Source organism: Vipera berus, assembly GCF_964194415.1.
Source record: "Vipera berus genome assembly, chromosome: 1".
Lineage (NCBI taxonomy): Eukaryota > Metazoa > Chordata > Lepidosauria > Squamata > Viperidae > Vipera > Vipera berus.
Genome location: NC_138202.1, coordinates 292,390,948 through 292,408,823, shown reverse-complemented (window position 1 = coordinate 292,408,823; position 17,876 = coordinate 292,390,948). Strand labels below are relative to the sequence as shown.

The window sequence follows — 17,876 nt, the reverse complement described above, 5'->3', positions numbered from 1 at the left end:
CAATGCAGATTACTTTTTGCCTGGGATTGTGCTTGCCAAATTCTATTATAAAACTCTTCATGTGAGCCAGTTGTTATGTGATTCAATTTCCCACAATCAACCACATTGCAAGTATAATGTGGAAGTTAAACAAGAGAATCTATCAAAGAAGTCTTGATGTGATCATTTCCCTTTAGTCATGAAATGTGGTACTCAAATATTTTCTCTTATTAATCTTCAGGCGGCGAATCTTCATCCTTGGGCCTTCCCATCATGTGCCCCTCTCCAGATGTGCACTTTCCAGTGTGGATATATATAGAACTCCCCTATATGATTTGAGAATTGATCAAAAGGGTAACTGTACACAATTCATGTAATACACAAACAAAATGAATTCTTAGCAAATTTAGTCTGTTATTTTTCTGAGACTGTCTATTCTGCATAGTTTATCTCTTAACTATTTGTACAAAAAGGCAGCTGTATTGATGTTGGATATTTTGCAGAAAGTTTTAATAATACTTAGTGTTTCTTTTATGTATTGGCTCAGTTTGCATAGAATTTTAACAAACAAAGACTGAATTCATACAGTGTGCTGAGGAAAAACCCAAATCATGTTAATACTTAACTCAGTACCTGAACTACAATATATGCTAAACTTATTGGTGACTAGCTTAGATATATTTACATATAAGTATAATTTAATACTAACCGTAAAGGTAAAGGTTCCCCCGCACATGCGTGCTAGTCGTTTCCGACTCTAGGGGCCGGTGCTCATCCCCGTTTCAAAGCCGAAGAGCCAGCGCTTGTCCGAGGACGTCTCCGTGGTCATGTGGCCAGCATGACTAGACGCCAAAGGCGCACGGAACGCTGTTACCTTCCCACCGTAGTGGTCCCTATTTTCTACTTGCATTTTTACATGCTTTCGAACTGCTAGGTTGGCAGAAGCTGGGACAAGTAACAGGCGCTCACTCTGTTATGCGGCACTCGTATACTAACCATAGTGCATGCCATATACAACACAGTTTACTACAACCTGCAGTTGTTTTACTGATTGTATTTCCTTGCAGCTACTTCTCTATATCTTTGGTAACTGGCAGCTGTCAGTTGCAAGATTTTATATTTCAAACAAAAGTGCAGGAGCATATTAGTGATCTAATCAGTCATAGACCATTCATGTTTGGAATGAGCAAAGTCTTATCCTGCCATTAGTTCATTTAAAATAAGAACCCTGCGTGGAATGATTAAATAAACCAGAACAATGAAGATAATGTCAATGGAAGCAATTCTGCTTTGTTTCTCAGTTACTACATTGATTGATGATACTTAATTAACCAAATTAAGGTGAAGTGGAAAAAGTAAAAATTATTCATAGCCACATGAAAACTATGTGCCTGGGTTCAGTTGATTCACTAAGCCTAATCAACAAAATGACAAGTAAATATGTTTCTTTCAAAAGTATATATATCTAAACGTTAACCACATTTTTCAGTTAGGAGACCCATATTAAGCTGTTAGTTTAAATGACAATGTGAAAAGCTCATCCATTTGGGAACAGGGCATTCTAAAGCATTGCAAAACATCCTGTTCCCACTGCAGATCATACCAAATACCCTCCTTGACAATGTCATTCCAGGGGTGGTTGGTAGTTTCCAGGATATTATAAAGACTCTGGCCTAGAAGCTGATTGAAGTGATCCAGATGAAATGCTTATTTGGAATGCTATGTCTGGGATACCTAGAACTACTTCTGGTTTGTAAAATTTACTTATAGAAATTGTTGAACCACCCCTTAAATGACATTTCCCAAATTGATTAATTTCATGCATACCTAGCTCTGACTAATGTTCTCAGTCTCACAACTACAAAGGAACTAGAGAGAAACAATGAAAAAAGTTTTCAGATTCTAAAAAAAATTACCAGCTATGTATGAAAAATGTCCCTTACTATAATTTATTTTATAAACGTTAAAAGCTGTTAAATGTGCCATTATTCCACAGTTGTATTTTTATTTTATACAGTTAAAATCTTACATTAGTGTTCTCAAACTTATGTATGAGCAAATGCAAATCAAAGTAGGATATCTCCATATGTATTTCCCTGCTTTTTATGTGTAAACCTTCTCCACAACAAAATACCAATTTTAATATGTGTTTGTTTGGAGTGCCCTATTTTATTTATAGGCTAAGTGTATTCCTGTTGTGAGTCAGAGGTGGGGAACGTTTACCAGAACCATTGTGAATAGCATTCTTACTACAAGCTGTGATTCCTGTGATAATTAGGAACCATAAGTCTAACATATGAAGCAGAAAAGAGGGAAGTTTTTTTATGCAGTTGTTTATCCATTTGTTCCTTAATATATTAATATATTTGAAACTTTTCAGTTTATGCAGATTTGTGGAAGACTGGAATGTTTGAGCGTATGTCTTTGCAAACAGATGAAGATGAACACAGTATTGAAATGCACTTGCCTTACACTGCTAAAGCCATGGAAAGGTATTTGGATCATTTAAAATTGTAGATATTAAATTAGATGTATTTTGGAATAATAATAAATCCATTTTCACTAACATTGAATACGTCTGTGGCTTCAAAATCCTTAGGGCTTTGATTACCAAACCAATTAAAATGAGAGGACTGTGTATTGAAACTTTTAGACACATAGAGTATATGTTAAAAGAGTAGAAAAGCATAGGACTGAGCAAAATAGAATTTACAGGAAGAGAAGGCTGGAAATGTCTATCCTTTTAATAATGAAAATATAGTGTGCATTTTTAATTAAAGTGAGATTAAAAGGTTTGAAATCTGTAAATATTCTGCTCCTGACATCTATTTAGCCCATATATGTATTCTTTGAAATAATTTAGAATGATTGGCAAGAATAAAGATCATAAACTATCCAAATTGCATAGTTCAGTCCTGGGGTCTCTTATCTTTTTAGATTAATAGGCAGATATGAAATGTTGAGAATCATGGCTACTTTCACAAAATGACTGTCATGAAATACTGGCTAGCCATGGACTACTCATTTAATTTTTAATTTATCATGGGTCATCAAGTTATTGTCCGCATAGATAATATTCTCCAGAATGATCTGTGTCCAACATTGGAAACTGGCCTATTATTTTTGTTTTGTTTTATTTATGTAAAACATTTAGATAGCCAACCATCTTATAATCCTCTGGGTAGAGATTAAAACAACATATAAAATCTTATTAAAACTACAACTAAACAGACTAAAAGATTAAAAACAATAAGGACTTGGCACAAGGTCAACCTTCTAATGTGCAATTATCAAGTCTTATCCCAGTGCTTGGGAGGCGGGGGAAGCCAGGTCTTCCAATCTTTATGGAATACTAGGAGGGTGGAGGCCTGCCAAACATCAGGGGCAGAGCGTTCCATAGGGTAGGGACTGCTACAGAAAAGGCCCACTTCCTAGTTCAGAGATGGCAGTATTTAGGGGAAGGGACTAGGAGCATGCCCACCTCATCTGACCTGCTGTCCTTAGGGAAACGAAGTCCTGCACATAACCTGGCCCTGTGCCATATAGGTCTTTAAAGATGATGACCAACACCTTGAATTGCACCCATAAAGAAACTGGAAGCCGTTGTGGTTTGCACAACAAAAATGTTCCATGGATAAGCCTAGGGTCCCCCATTACTATATGTGCTGTTGCATTCTGAACTAGTTGAAGTTTCTGGGTGAGAATTGGGTCTCAGTAGCATATTGATGATATTAAGCTCCATACCAACTGATGACCTCCCCTAGCAGTTTCATGTAGATGTGACAAAGGAATTACAAAAGGCTTGAGCCCTGGGACATCCCACATTGCAGGTCTAGGGCTCGACTTCTACCAAACACCTGGACTGAAAATTTATGGAAGGTAAATTGGTAATGCTGCTCATTGCTGCATACTATGTCCCTAAGATGTTTTCTGATTTCTCCTGCAGCTTGCCTTTTTTTCCTGGCACTTGGGCAATCTTTCTAGCAAACTATTAATTTGCAACTACCAATGCCATTTTATTTTCTAATAATCTTTGTGTGGTTGAGGTTGAGGTTGGTGCTTTGTTTTGCACGGATTAACTTAGATTTTTCCAAATTAAAAGAATTAGTGAACTAAAACCAGGTGTCCCATGAAGAGAAATATTGCCAGGCACCTTGACATCTGTGACTATCATATATGGGATCCCGGCAGAAATTCAAAATCTAAATGTTTTTTGCAATATGTGCCAAACTCTATTCATCGTCAGGAATGGTCAGTCTTTTGCAATGACCTCACCAGGCCCTACAGAATTCTTTGAGGGCTGGACAAATGAATGAAGCTTATAGGTGAGAATTAAACATATCATAATTATATGTCCCCTGTGCTTAATATGAACACGTATGTTCATGTGCAGTGTTATGTTATAATGAAGTTTCCTATGTCTTCGTTAAGATAAAATTGTATACACAATTGATAATATGAGTACACAGTAAATATGCAGAAAAGAATCTGGTTTGCTCATAGATAACCTGTGCTTTTGTACATTTCAAACTTAAATCATGTTTTGAATTGCCTGTGAGGTGCATAGATTTTTAAAAATTGGGAAATAGGATTAAAATATGTTATTTTTAAAAGCAATATTGATTTTAAAAGGATTTGTGATTCAGGCTACTCTTTTCCGTGTATTTATGCAAGCTTTTGCATCCAAGATGAGAACCTGTTTGTTGCAGATTTTACATAAGAAGCCAGGTTAAATAAGAATGTGAGGAGAAACGTAGAATGGCACAGATCAAGTTCTGAATCTTTGTGAATCCTTGTTTTTCTTTTTAGCCATAAGGATGAGTTTACTATTGTTCCTGTATTGGTTGGAGCACTGAGTGAGACAAAAGAACAGGAATTTGGAAAACTCTTCAGCAAATATTTAGCAGATCCTTGTAATCTTTTTGTGGTTTCCTCTGACTTTTGTCACTGGGGTAAGTTAAATTATGTATCTGCACATGTTCCAAAAAGAACTCCTTTAAAATTAATGTAGTTTAAATAACAAAACCTGCTTCAGGAAAATAAAACGAAAGATGATTGCCCATTAACTTTCTCTAATTTGTTGCCTTTCTGTTGCGATGAATTATTCATAATTACAGTATATTACAACTAGGATTATAACTGTAGAATTATAATGCAATTGAAGAGCATCAGAATGGATAATTTATCTTGTGTTCTTGAATACAGGTAGTACTCTGGTTACGATGGCAATTGGGACCAAAATTTCCATCGCTAAGTGATGCTGTTGTAAAATGCAATGTCATATGACTGCATTGCTTAGTGATGGCAATCCTGGTGGTCCCAGTTGCTGTCATAATCCCGGATCTATGCACGTTGTTAATCAGGAAGAAGCAGGAGTCCCAAGCAAGCAGGCTGGTGGGTGAGTGTACAGGCGCTACAGAAAGGGCGCTACAGAGTGCAGGCAGCAAAAAAGCAGCAGGAGTAACTTCCTGCCAGCTTCTTCATTGATTTTGTAGGAAGCCAGTAGGGAACTTCAAAAATCATGATCACATGTAATCTGGGGGTCCTCCTGGATTTACTGCTCCTTCTCAAAAGATAGGTGGCATTCACGTTTGGGAGGGATTTTGCACATCTTTAGGTTGTTAACCCATCTGTCTGTTTCTGGACCAGGAGACCCTGCTCACTGTCCCTTATGCCCTTGTGATCTCTTGTCTGGATTACTGCAATTCCCTCTACATGGGGCTGTCCTTTAAGAGCATTCGGAAGCTTCAACTGGTGCACAATGTGTCAGCATAAGTAATATATGGTGCTGGTTACTTGTCTTTTTAACACCAATACTCTGAAAGCCAGTGTGCTTTCAGAAGCATTTCAAGGTGTTGATTGTCATCTTTAATGCCCTTCTTTGCTTAGGTCTAGGTTACTTAAGGGACTGTCTCTCCTCAGTTGTTTCGGTCCATCCAATCTGGGTCAACTAGGATCGGCATTATTTTGGTCCCATCAATCAAATAATGCCAGTTGGTGGGAGCTAGAAGACATGCTTTTTTTCCTTTTTGATATAAGCCGCCTTATGGAACATTCTCCTTCTGGAGATCAGGATGAATCCAACCCTGCTGATGTTTTATAAAGCCCTAAAGTCCCATCTGTGGGCCTTGAGTGTGTGCAGGGACCTACTTCTTTATTGTATTGAATTGCCTGCATTTAAATTTTTATAATGGTTTTTATTATATTTTAATTCTATTTGTCACCCAGCGACGCTCACTGAGATGGATGGCCATATAAATTGGATGGGTGAGTGGGTGGGTGGCTGAGTGGATGGATGGATAGATAATTACCTTAATCTTTCTTTCTTTCTTAAGCAGGAGGCCGTACTTCTAAACAATGCTCTACATTGCATTCTTCTCTCCTTCCCTTATCATTTTTATTTTCAAAAAAATAGTTCTCAGATTTATGCAATGCTCGAAAACATTCTTGAAAATTTAGGCTATGCTTCAGGCTGTCACTTTTCTGTGCAGTATGACTGTGCAAACCATCTGGAGGGATACTTCTTAAAGGGATTCTCCAGACCTACTGCTCATAACATTGAGATACCCATGTCATTTGAAGGCTTGCTTTACTTGTTTTAAGCAAACTCCACTCCCCCATTCACTGATGATGTTACCTAGGGTAGTAATAAAACATCTGCAGAAAAACAACCAAGTTCAGTGAACACCAGGAGATTAATCTTTATCATCTTAGCATGCGTGTACACATAGAGAAGGTACTTCCACCAAGTTTCCACCAAATAAAAGCAAAGAATAACTTCAACACTACGAGCAGTTGAATTTAAGCAGTAGGAAAGTGCTTTATTAAGTTTCCCCTGATTGGTTTGTGCAGCTCTACTTCCAGCAGAGTAGCTTCCCATTTGTTTTAATTAAAAGAAGCATTAGCAATTTAAAATCTGTGAGCAGGAAGCCTGGTGAACAATAAAAGAAAGGTCTGAAGTGAGAATAGTGCCTGGATGCATATTTAACATTCAGGATTTTTTGTCCTTAGAGGTGAGATTCTTGTACAAAAGAAATGTATTTTCCATGTGCTAAAGTATTTTCAGTTGTACATAGAACAATTCCATCATTGTAGGATTCATAAAACCTTTTCAAAATTTGCACTTTTTGCTTGTGTGCTTTTTCCTCCTAGGTTAATATTTCAGATCTTTCAATGCAGCATGTACTTGTGAATGTGGTTTGGGGTGTCTTTCTTCAGTTTTTACTAGAGGCATTTTGGAAAAAAGGAATTTCTTACAACTGCCAGTATTCCAGAATAACACAAATTTTCATATGTATTTATAAAATTTGTGCTATTGTGCCAGTGCACTATGCATAAAATACACACATACACACACTCATATACTTTATATGTGTGTGTGTGTGTATTCTCTCATACACACACACAGACACAGTATTTGTGTGTTCAATTCATGAATCAGATTTCCTGAAATTATTACATGTGTGATCATATTGTTCTACTTTAAAGATTGCTTTAAAGCAATTGTTTTATCTGTGTCAAGTGTTTTGAATGATATCTCCTGGAGAGTTACTTTGTATGGATTTTTAACAAATGTAATTCCATTTGACTTGCCATAAATATGTATATAGCTACTCATTTGGTCTTTAATTTCATATGGCTTTTTCTCTTAAGGTCAGAGGTTCAGATACAGTTACTATGATGAGTCTCAAGGAGAGATTTATAGATCAATTGAACACTTAGATAAAATGGTAAGTGTAAATATATCCTGCATATTTTCTGTCTTGAATCTGATCAAAGCATTACCCATTTATGCTCTGCATGAACCAATTCATACAGTATTATAGTTTTTGTTTGTTTAGGGCTTTTTGCATTGTGTGCACATAACCACTGAGGTTTGTCAATCATCGTTATTTATTGTATGAACCCAGACAGTCTTATTTTATTAGAAGTGTTTTTATGCTGTTTTAAGCAAACAAGTCTAAGCAAAGTACAAAAGCTAACTAGTGGTAATATTAAAAAAAAAGAAAAAGCAAATATATATTTCGTATACAAATTCAGTATCAATGGTAACATTGGAACAATAAGGAATATCTGCATACGTCCCAGGAACATGCTTCATTGATTCCTCAGTTCCCACAGGCAGTTTTTAATGACCTTTCTCAGTGTTAAAAACAAGAATGCTGTCTTCTTGATGCCAGTTTGGCAACCCATTAAGCCAGAAAACAAATAGAGCAGTTTGTTGCTTAACTAATCCTTTGTGATTTAGCCAGCCAGCCAGGAATAGGCAAGTAATACTCATTTATTGACAGTATAAGATTTGTTGAAACTGGGAATAAGATGACAGAAATGTAGCTTTAGGAAAGATTAACATGACCACACAGTGAAGGTCTAATTGGACATGAATTACAAAAGCAGTTGGGGACTGAAGGTGGATACTAGGGAATATAAATACACATTAGAGTGCAGATGATTTCAGCAAAGAATTATTTGAATTAAAATAAGTAGCACTAATGTTTAGTGTGATAGGCAGTATAACTGTCAAGTATATGTGTGTGTATGTATGTATGTGTCTGTATTATACAACCTGTGACCCCCTTGAATGATCATTTCAGAGGTATTTCCTTACCAGATTCCTCAATGTCTTCAACAATGACAGAGCTTCTAACGTTCTACCTTAAAAATTCAGGGAGATATTCAGAGATTTATCTGCTTTGAAAATAGCCCATGTTGAACTGGGCTATTTGAACATAGTTGAACATAGTAAAACATCAGCAGTTGATCATAGGAAATATTTTATACTATTTTGTATTATGAAATAAATGGATTTATTATTTTATGCTATAAAATGTGTTCTAAAGTTTGCCAAATTTCAATTCCATGAGAGTCATGGTTCCTAGATTTTGGATTATTTTGTAAGTTAGGCCACTTAAGGTATCTCAGTGCAAAACGTTTTGCCCAATAGCCTTTGTTACAAATATAAGAATTTTAGTAATATATAGTTATATGTAACATGTAATCTCACTCTCACCATACACAATGAGAGAGAGAGAGACTACTCATAAATGTTTTCTTCTGACCATTTTTGAACAATTACAGTATGGTTGCACCTGGTGTGGGGGTTACCAATAGAATTATTTTGAGAAATTGGAAAAGCAGTATTATTGCAGATATTAAGGATTGGATTTTGAAAATGTATTTTTGAAAATGAAGCAATATGTTTGTCTTTGGCATAGTACCCTGTTATTCTAATTCTATTTAATAATAATAGAGCACTGTAAGGTACTTTTCCTAAACACCATTCTTCAGCCGTGTGGGCTCGGTTACTGTCCTGGGCCCCATGCCTGGAAAAACAACCAAGTCTTTTAAGGTTTTTCAAAAGGTGAGCACAGTCAGGGTCAGCCAGGCAGGCCTTGGACCTTAGTGTTCCAAAGGGCAGGCACAGCTACAGAAAGGCATGCTTCCTGGGTCCCACTAAATGACAAACTTTAATTGACCAGAGTTGAAGCCTGCCCCTTCTGCCTGATCTAATGGGGCAAGTAGAAACAATATAAATCAGGCATTAGGCCCTGTGCCATGCTGGGCTTTATAGTTAATAACTGGCACCAGAATTGCTCCCAGAAGCAAATTTGGAGTCAGTGAAATTCATGGATCCAAGGTGTAAAATAGATAAGACATACCCATAATTGCTCATGCTACTGCATTCTGGAGCCACTGAAGTTTCTGAATGTTTTTCCAAGGTAGCATCATGTAGAGTCCATTGTGTAGTCCACTCAAGAGATAACTGAACTCTGATGACCGTGCCCAGTATCTCCTGATCCAGGAAGGAGGACAATTGGTGCACAATATGAAGCTGTGCAAAGCCCTCCCTGCACCACAACTACCAATTGTTCTTTGAAAAGATACTCTGAGTCCAGAAGAACCCCCAAATTAACATTACTTCTGTCTGGGATAATACAGTCCCAATCAGAACTAAGGATGAGAAATAGCCAGATCCAGGAGCCCCAAATACCAAAAGCCACTCCACTTTGTTAGGGTTGAACTAAAGTTTCTTCATCCCCATCCAGACTCCTCATACCTCCAGCTTCCCTTGGCTGACTGGGATGGAGTTATGTAAATGGGCATTACTGCATATTGATGATATCTCATCCCATGCCATTAAATAACCTCACTAGAGGTTTCATGTAGATGTTAAACAATAGTGGGGAAAGAATTGAGCCATGAGCCACCCCACACAATAGAGCTTCCATCATCAATAAGAATGAAAGGAAAGGGGAACCAGCTTAACACTGTGCCCCTAATTACTGTGCCCTGGAACCGCTTCAGAAGAATTCCATGGTTGTTGGCATTGAAGGTTGGTGAGAAATAAAGGAGAGGAAGGATGGATGCGCTACTTCCACCCCAGTCCTTCTGTAGATTATCCACAAATGTGACCAATGTCATTTCAGTCCTATACCTGATCTGACCCTTGGCACTAAGGTTGCCAAAAGAAGTGTGCTCTTGCCTTTCTGTCCTCCTCCTAGGCACTAGTAAAGTGACTGGATCTTCAGTGTAGTTCAGCAGAACCTAAAGATTTCAGCCCATATCCTTTCCTACAAAGGATATTTTTATAATTTATAATTTTATAATTTGCATTATTTGACGTTGAAACACTTGGATGAAATCAGTTACTGGAAATTGTCATAAAGCTGTTCTTGTCCTAGGCCTTGTCACTTTATCGTTGGGTGCCGACTCTGGTGTTGAAAATAAAACATAGAAGAAAAAAATTAATAGAACCTGTAAGAAAAGAAAATAATTATTGGTTTTAAGTTTAAGTTTAAGTTTATTGAATTTATATACCGCCCTTTTCCCGTAGGACTCAGGGCGGTTTACAAAGTATTTAAAAACATCAATACAATACAAGAGTTGTTTATGACTCACAAACACTCAAACACCCAATGTCACTCTTACTACTAGTTTTTAAAAGTCAATATAATGTATAAATGCTTTTTCCACAGATATAAACCATTAGAGTCCTTGGTGCTCTCTGAGCTTGGTTGCTCTCTCCCAGACATTTCATTGCCAATCTAGATAACATCATCAGCATCACCAGTGCTAGTGGGGAGTAGGGCTTGTTCTCCTTTATGTACTAGTGGCTTACCCTGTCAGTATTGGTGGGAATGGTTAATAGCTCAATGAAGGAACCACCAAGACCACTTCTATAAGAAAACAACTAAGTTCGGAGAGCTTCAGGGACCCCACAGTTCAACCCTGAGCTACAAATATTCTCTTCTATCAATGTGTGTTGTTATATTCATAGTATGCCGTGATTTAGTTTTATCTGTCAACCATAGTGCTAGTTTTTTTTATTAAATAATATATTTTTATATTTGAGGCATTTAAAAATTAATGTTAACTTTATAATTCTTCCTAGGGTATGAACATTATAGAACAGCTTGACCCTGTGTCCTTTAGCAATTACTTGAAGAAATACCATAATACAATATGTGGAAGACATCCTATTGGTGTTTTACTAAATGTAAGTACTGTTGTTAAATGCAATATGGAGTAGACGTTTTCAAGTTATAAATATATAAAAGCTCTTCCTGCCGTCAAGACTATTGCTTTCTGATTGCTTTTGCCTAATTGATAAGATCTGGCAGGGTTGGCATACTCCAGTTCCATCAAGAAAGCCCTGCTACTGTGCAGGACACTAGATACCCACCTTCCATGTGTGGTCTTGGGAATAGTAGTAAGTCCATGTGGCCCTGATTGGGCTTTTTCAACAGAGACGGGACAGGGTGATTTATGATCTCATTGATATATGCCTTGTACTGTTGTTTCCCATGGTCGTCAGTTATATTGGCCATATTGACTAATTGTTAGTCAATTTAAATACTCTTTTTTCCCCTACCTAGAGAAGCTTCAGTGATTGAGGCAGCTAATTGATTAAATAATAAACTAATTGAGGAAGTTCAGGAGGGAGAATCTGCAAGATAGAACTGATAGATTCTGAATTTTTAAAATATCCCTTTCATTTAGTAAAAGTCCCACCAACTAATTTTTTCAGTTGTAATTTCATCTAGCTGTGGGATAGGAGAGCATATCCCTTGGGGTACTTGCAAGAAAAAGTTGATAAGAGCCAGTAGAATTGCACCCTCCCTATTTGCCAGTGCATGGAGGAGTTGGTGCCATAACTTTACCATGACCAGTGGGTTATCCATCCAAAACTGCCCCATCTCCCTGTGAAAAAGGGACGAAACTTTTTCCTTTGCTAACTTTAAATATATTCTTGGATTGTGTGTGGGTGATATGCATGCATGCATAGAGCAAACAAACATACAGGCATTCAGCAGAAAGCCCTTTCTGTTAAGTTCCTCAGAACTCAGGAAGATTCGCAATTAGTAGAAATATAGGACTATGTGCCTTTCTATATGAGTCAGGAGTAAACAAAGCGATACATTCCCAAACACGTCCTTTGTTTGTCCCCCTTGACTTTTAAAAAAATATTGTTTTAATAAAAACAAATACAGTGGAAGATGGCATGCTGCAAAGTGAACATAATCTTTATTAGCAGGATTGCCTGTGGGCCCCATTAAGGTCCAGTTGAGATTAAAAAGCACTCTTGAGAGTTAATTTACCTTCTGACAATCAGCAGTGTTTTTAATGTGTTTCGAAGTAAATTTGTGCATCCATCTGCCTCAGTTTTCCATATGAAAGGTTATTTCAACAACCATGAGAAAAGTTGTTCAAAGTTCTTTTTTTTTTATTGAAAAGTTTTAAAATACAATTTTCCTTTAAAAAACCCCCCTTCCCCCTCCCTCCTCCCCCCCTACCTCCCCCCCTCCCTCCCTCCCTCCTCCCCCCCCTGCCTCCCCCCTCCCCCCCCCGACTTCCCAGAGCTGAATACAAGGTATATATATAAAAAGAAAAAAAAAAGAAAGGCAAATATAAGCAACCATGTACTAACAACTATAAATTCTAAAATCCATCACTCTCTAGCTTATATAGGATAAACCAAACCTTGGCAATATTAAATATATATAAAAAACTAAAATATAAAAGAAACACTTTCTAGCTTATATAAAATAAAACAAACCTTAATAATATTAAATATACATTAAAAACAGGAAAAAGAACCCCAAAATAGAAAGAGAAAAAAAGAACAGAAAAAAAAGGAAAAAAGAATTATTCAAATACTATATAATACTTCTCAACCTATACTTGTTGTTGTTCAAAGTTCTTGATTAAAAAAAACAAGTATCGCGAATGTGTAAGAAGTGTCATAAATGATCTGAGTAGTCATTTTATAAAACTTTCTTTTTATTCCATCTAGGCTATCACAGAGCTCCAGAAGAATGGCATGAACATGAGCTTTTCATTTTTGAATTATGCTCAGTCAAGCCAGTGTCGAAACTGGCAAGATAGCTCAGTGAGTTATGCAGCAGGAGCATTATTGGTCCACTGAACCTCAGGGATGACACCTGCACACTCAATGGGGTCCCAGCCTTGCCCTTGCAAAGATGCAGTTCCTGATCTTTGGGTATACTGAAACCTCAAACTAATAGAACTCTTCTTTTTTCTAGTAGGTGTAGTCCTTCCTTAGTTACAACTCATTTTAAAAATGCTTTCTTGTTTAGGACAAGGGAGGAAGGCTGGTGTCAAAATGTTGTGACTTCTAAAAACCAGTGGCTATAAAGGTATGGTGACAGACGGTCCTTGCAAAATACAACATGTAAAGCATTTACCACATCCCAGATTTGCACTCTGCAGACCTGTGCACATACTCTGCTTTCAGAATAGTTTTGCAAGTTTAAACAGAAAAGGATGGAAGCTTTTTAATAAAAAAAATGCATTTATAAAAGATCCTGTATTAGAATATAATAAAACTCCAGTATAGTCAATTACTACCCGTGTTGTACAACAAATATCTTCTATTTTAGTTGCTAATAAAGGGCTGCACAACCAAAATGGCTACATGTGATTTTTTTTTCCATTAAGCTAAACAAAATTGATTATGTCAGGGGTCTCTTACCCCCGATCCGTGGACCAGTACTGGGCCACAGCATGCCAGCAACCGGTCCGCACAAACAAGCAAAGCCCCATCTGCGAGATGCAGGTAGCACACAAAACCACGCACCCTCTGGTCCACGGAAAAACGTCTCTCCACGGAACTGGTCCCTGGTGCCCAAAAGGTTGGGGACCTCTGGACTATGTCTTCATCAAGAGCAACTTGGTGGTCTCCTGATATTTTGGCTTTCACTGCTCTTTGCAACTCTCATTGGAGAGCTTGGATCATGCATAGACTCAATCTGCATGGATTGACAATATTTTCCTCCCACAAGTTGATTCATAGGAGTGCAATGTTCTGAGTTTGCTGTGGCTTTAAAGATTTTAAAGCATAACTAAGCTCTCTTGTCTTAATTTAGAGAACCCACTCTCCACCTCTTCCAAAGTTCCTAACATACAGGTTGTTTCTAGCAACAGGATAAAAAAAAACCCTGTATCAAACTGCCTTTAGAAGAGCAGAGTAAATCACATGCACGTAAGTTGCACAAACTGGGTGGAGTGCTTATGGAGTGATTGTTGATGCTCATTGGGGAGAATTCTAGCCTGATCTGTTACAGCTGATAGACTTGCTTTGCCAACATATAAGCACATTACGTTATAAGCAATTCTCAAAAAGGTTAATCTGATGTTTCATTAGATATAACTGGCCAGACCTGTTTTGCAGATATGTTGGACTACAACCCCCACAATTCCCAATCAGCAAGGTTGATGATTTGAGGAGTTCTAACCCAGGGCATCCAGAGGGTATTGCAGAGGGGGAGGCTGCTCAAGAATCCTGGATAAGATCTATAAAGACATGCCTTTCTCTTAAGATTATTTTGTTGAAACTGACAGTTCCTAACAGTATTTGGGATGGTAGCATGCTTTTACCAGTTGTGTACAATAGAGGGAGCTGTTACCTTTGTGCTTGAAAAGAATGAGCAAGCAAAGAACAGCTGACAATTTTTCAAAGAACAAGTAGTATTCTTCCCCCTCCCCTTGTGAACATACTGCTTGTACTGTGGGTTTGTGTGGGAAAGAAAGGACTTGAACTGTGTACTCCCTTCCATTCCAAAGGCAATTAATAGCAAGGAGAACATTCATTATTCTTCCTGCTCCTTGTTAATTACTGCTACAAATGTGTATCTTCAGCATTGACTTTAGGTAGTGTCAACTGACAGCTTTGCTTATGCATTGTTCTTCTAAAAGATACGGTATTCAGACAAGCATCTGATCACACGTTAGGATTTTTATCTACTTCCCTACGTTGGAGCCACTAAAGTACCCGCAAAAAACAAGGGACTGAATAAAATAAAAATGCCCCTTCTTCCACATTGAAGTTCCACTAACCATACATCGTCCTCTTTCCCCCAAATGTATCCCCCCCCCTCTCAGTGAAGACAATATATTCTCATCCTGTTTCAGGAAAGAAATAAGTAACAGCCTGTTGTGGAAATTATTTCTTTCCACTTTTAAAGAGAAACAATAGGCTGCTACTTATTTTGCTTTCTCCGCCTAGCATGTCCTCCCAGTTTGGCTCCGTGTTTGGCCAAATCGTGAATAAAAAGATAACTTAAAAATTCCTAGAGGCGTGGTTCAAGCATCCTCTGCCTTTTTATCTTCATGGTTGATTTGAGGGAATAATGCCAGATTTGGGCTTGTCCCCTTGAAATTCTGCAGATTATTTGCTTAGGTATGCTTGGAAAGTCCACTGACTATTGTTAGTAAGCAAATATCCACATTCTCAGGGGACATTTTACCCCTCCAGCTCTGCAAAAGAAAAAAACTCCTTTTTCTCTGTTCCTCTCCCGCCTAAACTGGAATTCCTGTTGCCCTTTTCTCAGATGATGTCTTTCTTACAGAAGAAACATTTAATGTTGCAGCTTTTTTTGTTTCCTAGTCTATAAATAAACTTTATGTATGTTCCCAACCTTTCTTTGAAGTCAGTTTTTGTTCTTTCTCTCATTAAACTGATTGTATTACGTTTCATACTGTAGATCAATTACTGCTTATTTGATTGGTTTTTTTATGCTAGACTAAAATATTCTTTATGCTAAATTCCCCATAAACTGTCAACTGCTTATCTAATGGCCTTTTAATCTATATCAGGGGTGTCAAACTGCCAGCCCGCGGGCCAGAGCGTCATGGAAAAACCGCGCCCATCCCAGGGCATCCAGAGGGCAATGGGAAAAAGTTCCGATACGTCACGCGACGTCACGTGACATCGCGAGTTTGACATGCCTGATCTATATCATTAATCTCAAGCATTATTTAAGATATTGTATTGATTGGTCATTATGTATAGATGCATTTGGATTTCTGGAATGCATAAACTTGCTTAATAAGCTATATTTGTTGTTCGTGTTAAAGTTCCAAACTAGTTGATAATTAGCTGGAAAGCTCCATTTTCTAATAAGACCAATTTTTACAATATGACTTCTTCCTTAATCAATTTTGATTATTATACAGCTAGGTCTGTATTAGGTTTTAAACAAGGGTTAATAACCCTGAGCATGAAAGTTGTTGAAATGACTTGGACAGGATTAAAAGAAGTAAGAAAGAAAAAAAACTTTTATCTCTGTAGGATTTAATTACAGACCACTTTTCCAAGAAAAGGGCAATACCTTTCTAAAGCAACTTACCAAGTTCTTGAAAAGGAAGCCAACAAATACAATGGGAGATTTCAACACTCCTGCTATCTGTTGGAAAACTAACTCAATTAGGAGTGGGAAGTCTTGCAAATTTCTGCCCTCTCTTGCAGACAATTTCATTTTTTTAGAAAGTAGAAGAAGAAGCAAGGAGTAATTTAACCTGTATTAAAGCCTCTAAGAGGAATTGGTCCAGGGATTGAAGATGTCCGGCACCTTGGAAAAAATTAATTATTCCATGTTGGAATTCAAGACATAAAGGTAGTCCTTCAAGTTGGAAAAAGACACACTAATGTGCAGTTCATCTGTAGATAATGGAGGTAGCTCTGCAATCCCAGAATGGGAGCACTGAATCTAGTATAATGGGGGCACTGGAAGTCTACTGTCGTAACAATGGTGGATGTTATTGTGTGATGCCGCACAGTTTTCTATCAGTTTTTGGCAGCACCTGTCTTCACAGCTGATGGAAGCTTTGTACCACAGAGTCCCCAGCAGGTTCTGTCAGCAGCAACAACTTCTAATCCCCTTGGGTGGATATCACAGTGGTGTAGGGGTTCTTTCAGAGAGTCTTTGTAGTGCTTGCGTAGTTGACCTTGAGGTCTCTTCCCAGGCTCCAGGAGACAGTAGAGCAACTGGTGAGGCATCAGTGGTCATCCATTCTGATTAGATGTCTTACTTATCTCAGCTGGGCCGATAATCAGGGATTCACTAGCATTGAGTCTTCACCTAGACTTTGCACAATCCAAGACCTCCAGGTTAGAGATACTGTCTTACCAACAAATGCCAAGGGTGGAGCAGAGAGCACGTATGTGGAATCTCTCCAGTTGTTTGATATGCCATCAGTACAGAGTCCAGGACTCATATTCTTATAGGAAAGAATGGATAACCAAAGCCCTGTAGACTTTTAGCTTTGTGGAGATTTAGCCCTCTAGTACACAACCAGCCCAGAGCCTGGCTGACCTTGCTGATCATGGAGTCAATTGTTTTGTCCAAAGGTCCATTGCTCAAGATGATGCTTCCCAAGTTTTGAAGCTGTTAACATTTGTCAGCTGGGTGTCATCAACAGTTATTTTTGGTTCTACTGAGTTGATATTTGGCATGGGTTGATAAAGTACTCCAGTCTTTTTCAGACTGATAGGCTGAAAAGTATTTGTTCAGCATCAACTGTAGATTGCCATCTTTGTATGACAAAAGCACATAATCATCAGGAAAGAGGATTTCTTGAATGCCTGAATGGAGGTA

At 37.8% G+C, this 17,876-nt stretch overlaps 1 protein-coding gene across 2 annotated transcripts in view; it reads left to right on the top strand.

Moving 5' to 3' along the window:
- The window catches only part of MEMO1 (mediator of cell motility 1), a 28,420-nt gene extending 14,512 nt beyond the window's left edge, over positions 1 to 13,908 (top strand). The window contains exons 4-10 of one of the 2 annotated variants that reach the window (XR_014024583.1): positions 221 to 333; positions 2,360 to 2,471; positions 4,789 to 4,931; positions 7,633 to 7,709; positions 11,372 to 11,476; positions 13,274 to 13,480; positions 13,578 to 13,908. Coding sequence is in view for 1 of the 2 variants with exons in the window: in XM_081313576.1 (XP_081169702.1) it covers positions 221 to 333; positions 2,360 to 2,471; positions 4,789 to 4,931; positions 7,633 to 7,709; positions 11,372 to 11,476; positions 13,274 to 13,405 (682 nt within the window). In the remaining variant the exon portion in view is untranslated. Of the gene's footprint in view, positions 1 to 220; positions 334 to 2,359; positions 2,472 to 4,788; positions 4,932 to 7,632; positions 7,710 to 11,371; positions 11,477 to 13,273 lie in introns of both variants that reach the window. The other variant, XM_081313576.1, reaches the window with a different exon arrangement.
- The last annotated feature ends 3,968 nt before the right edge of the window (positions 13,909 to 17,876 follow it).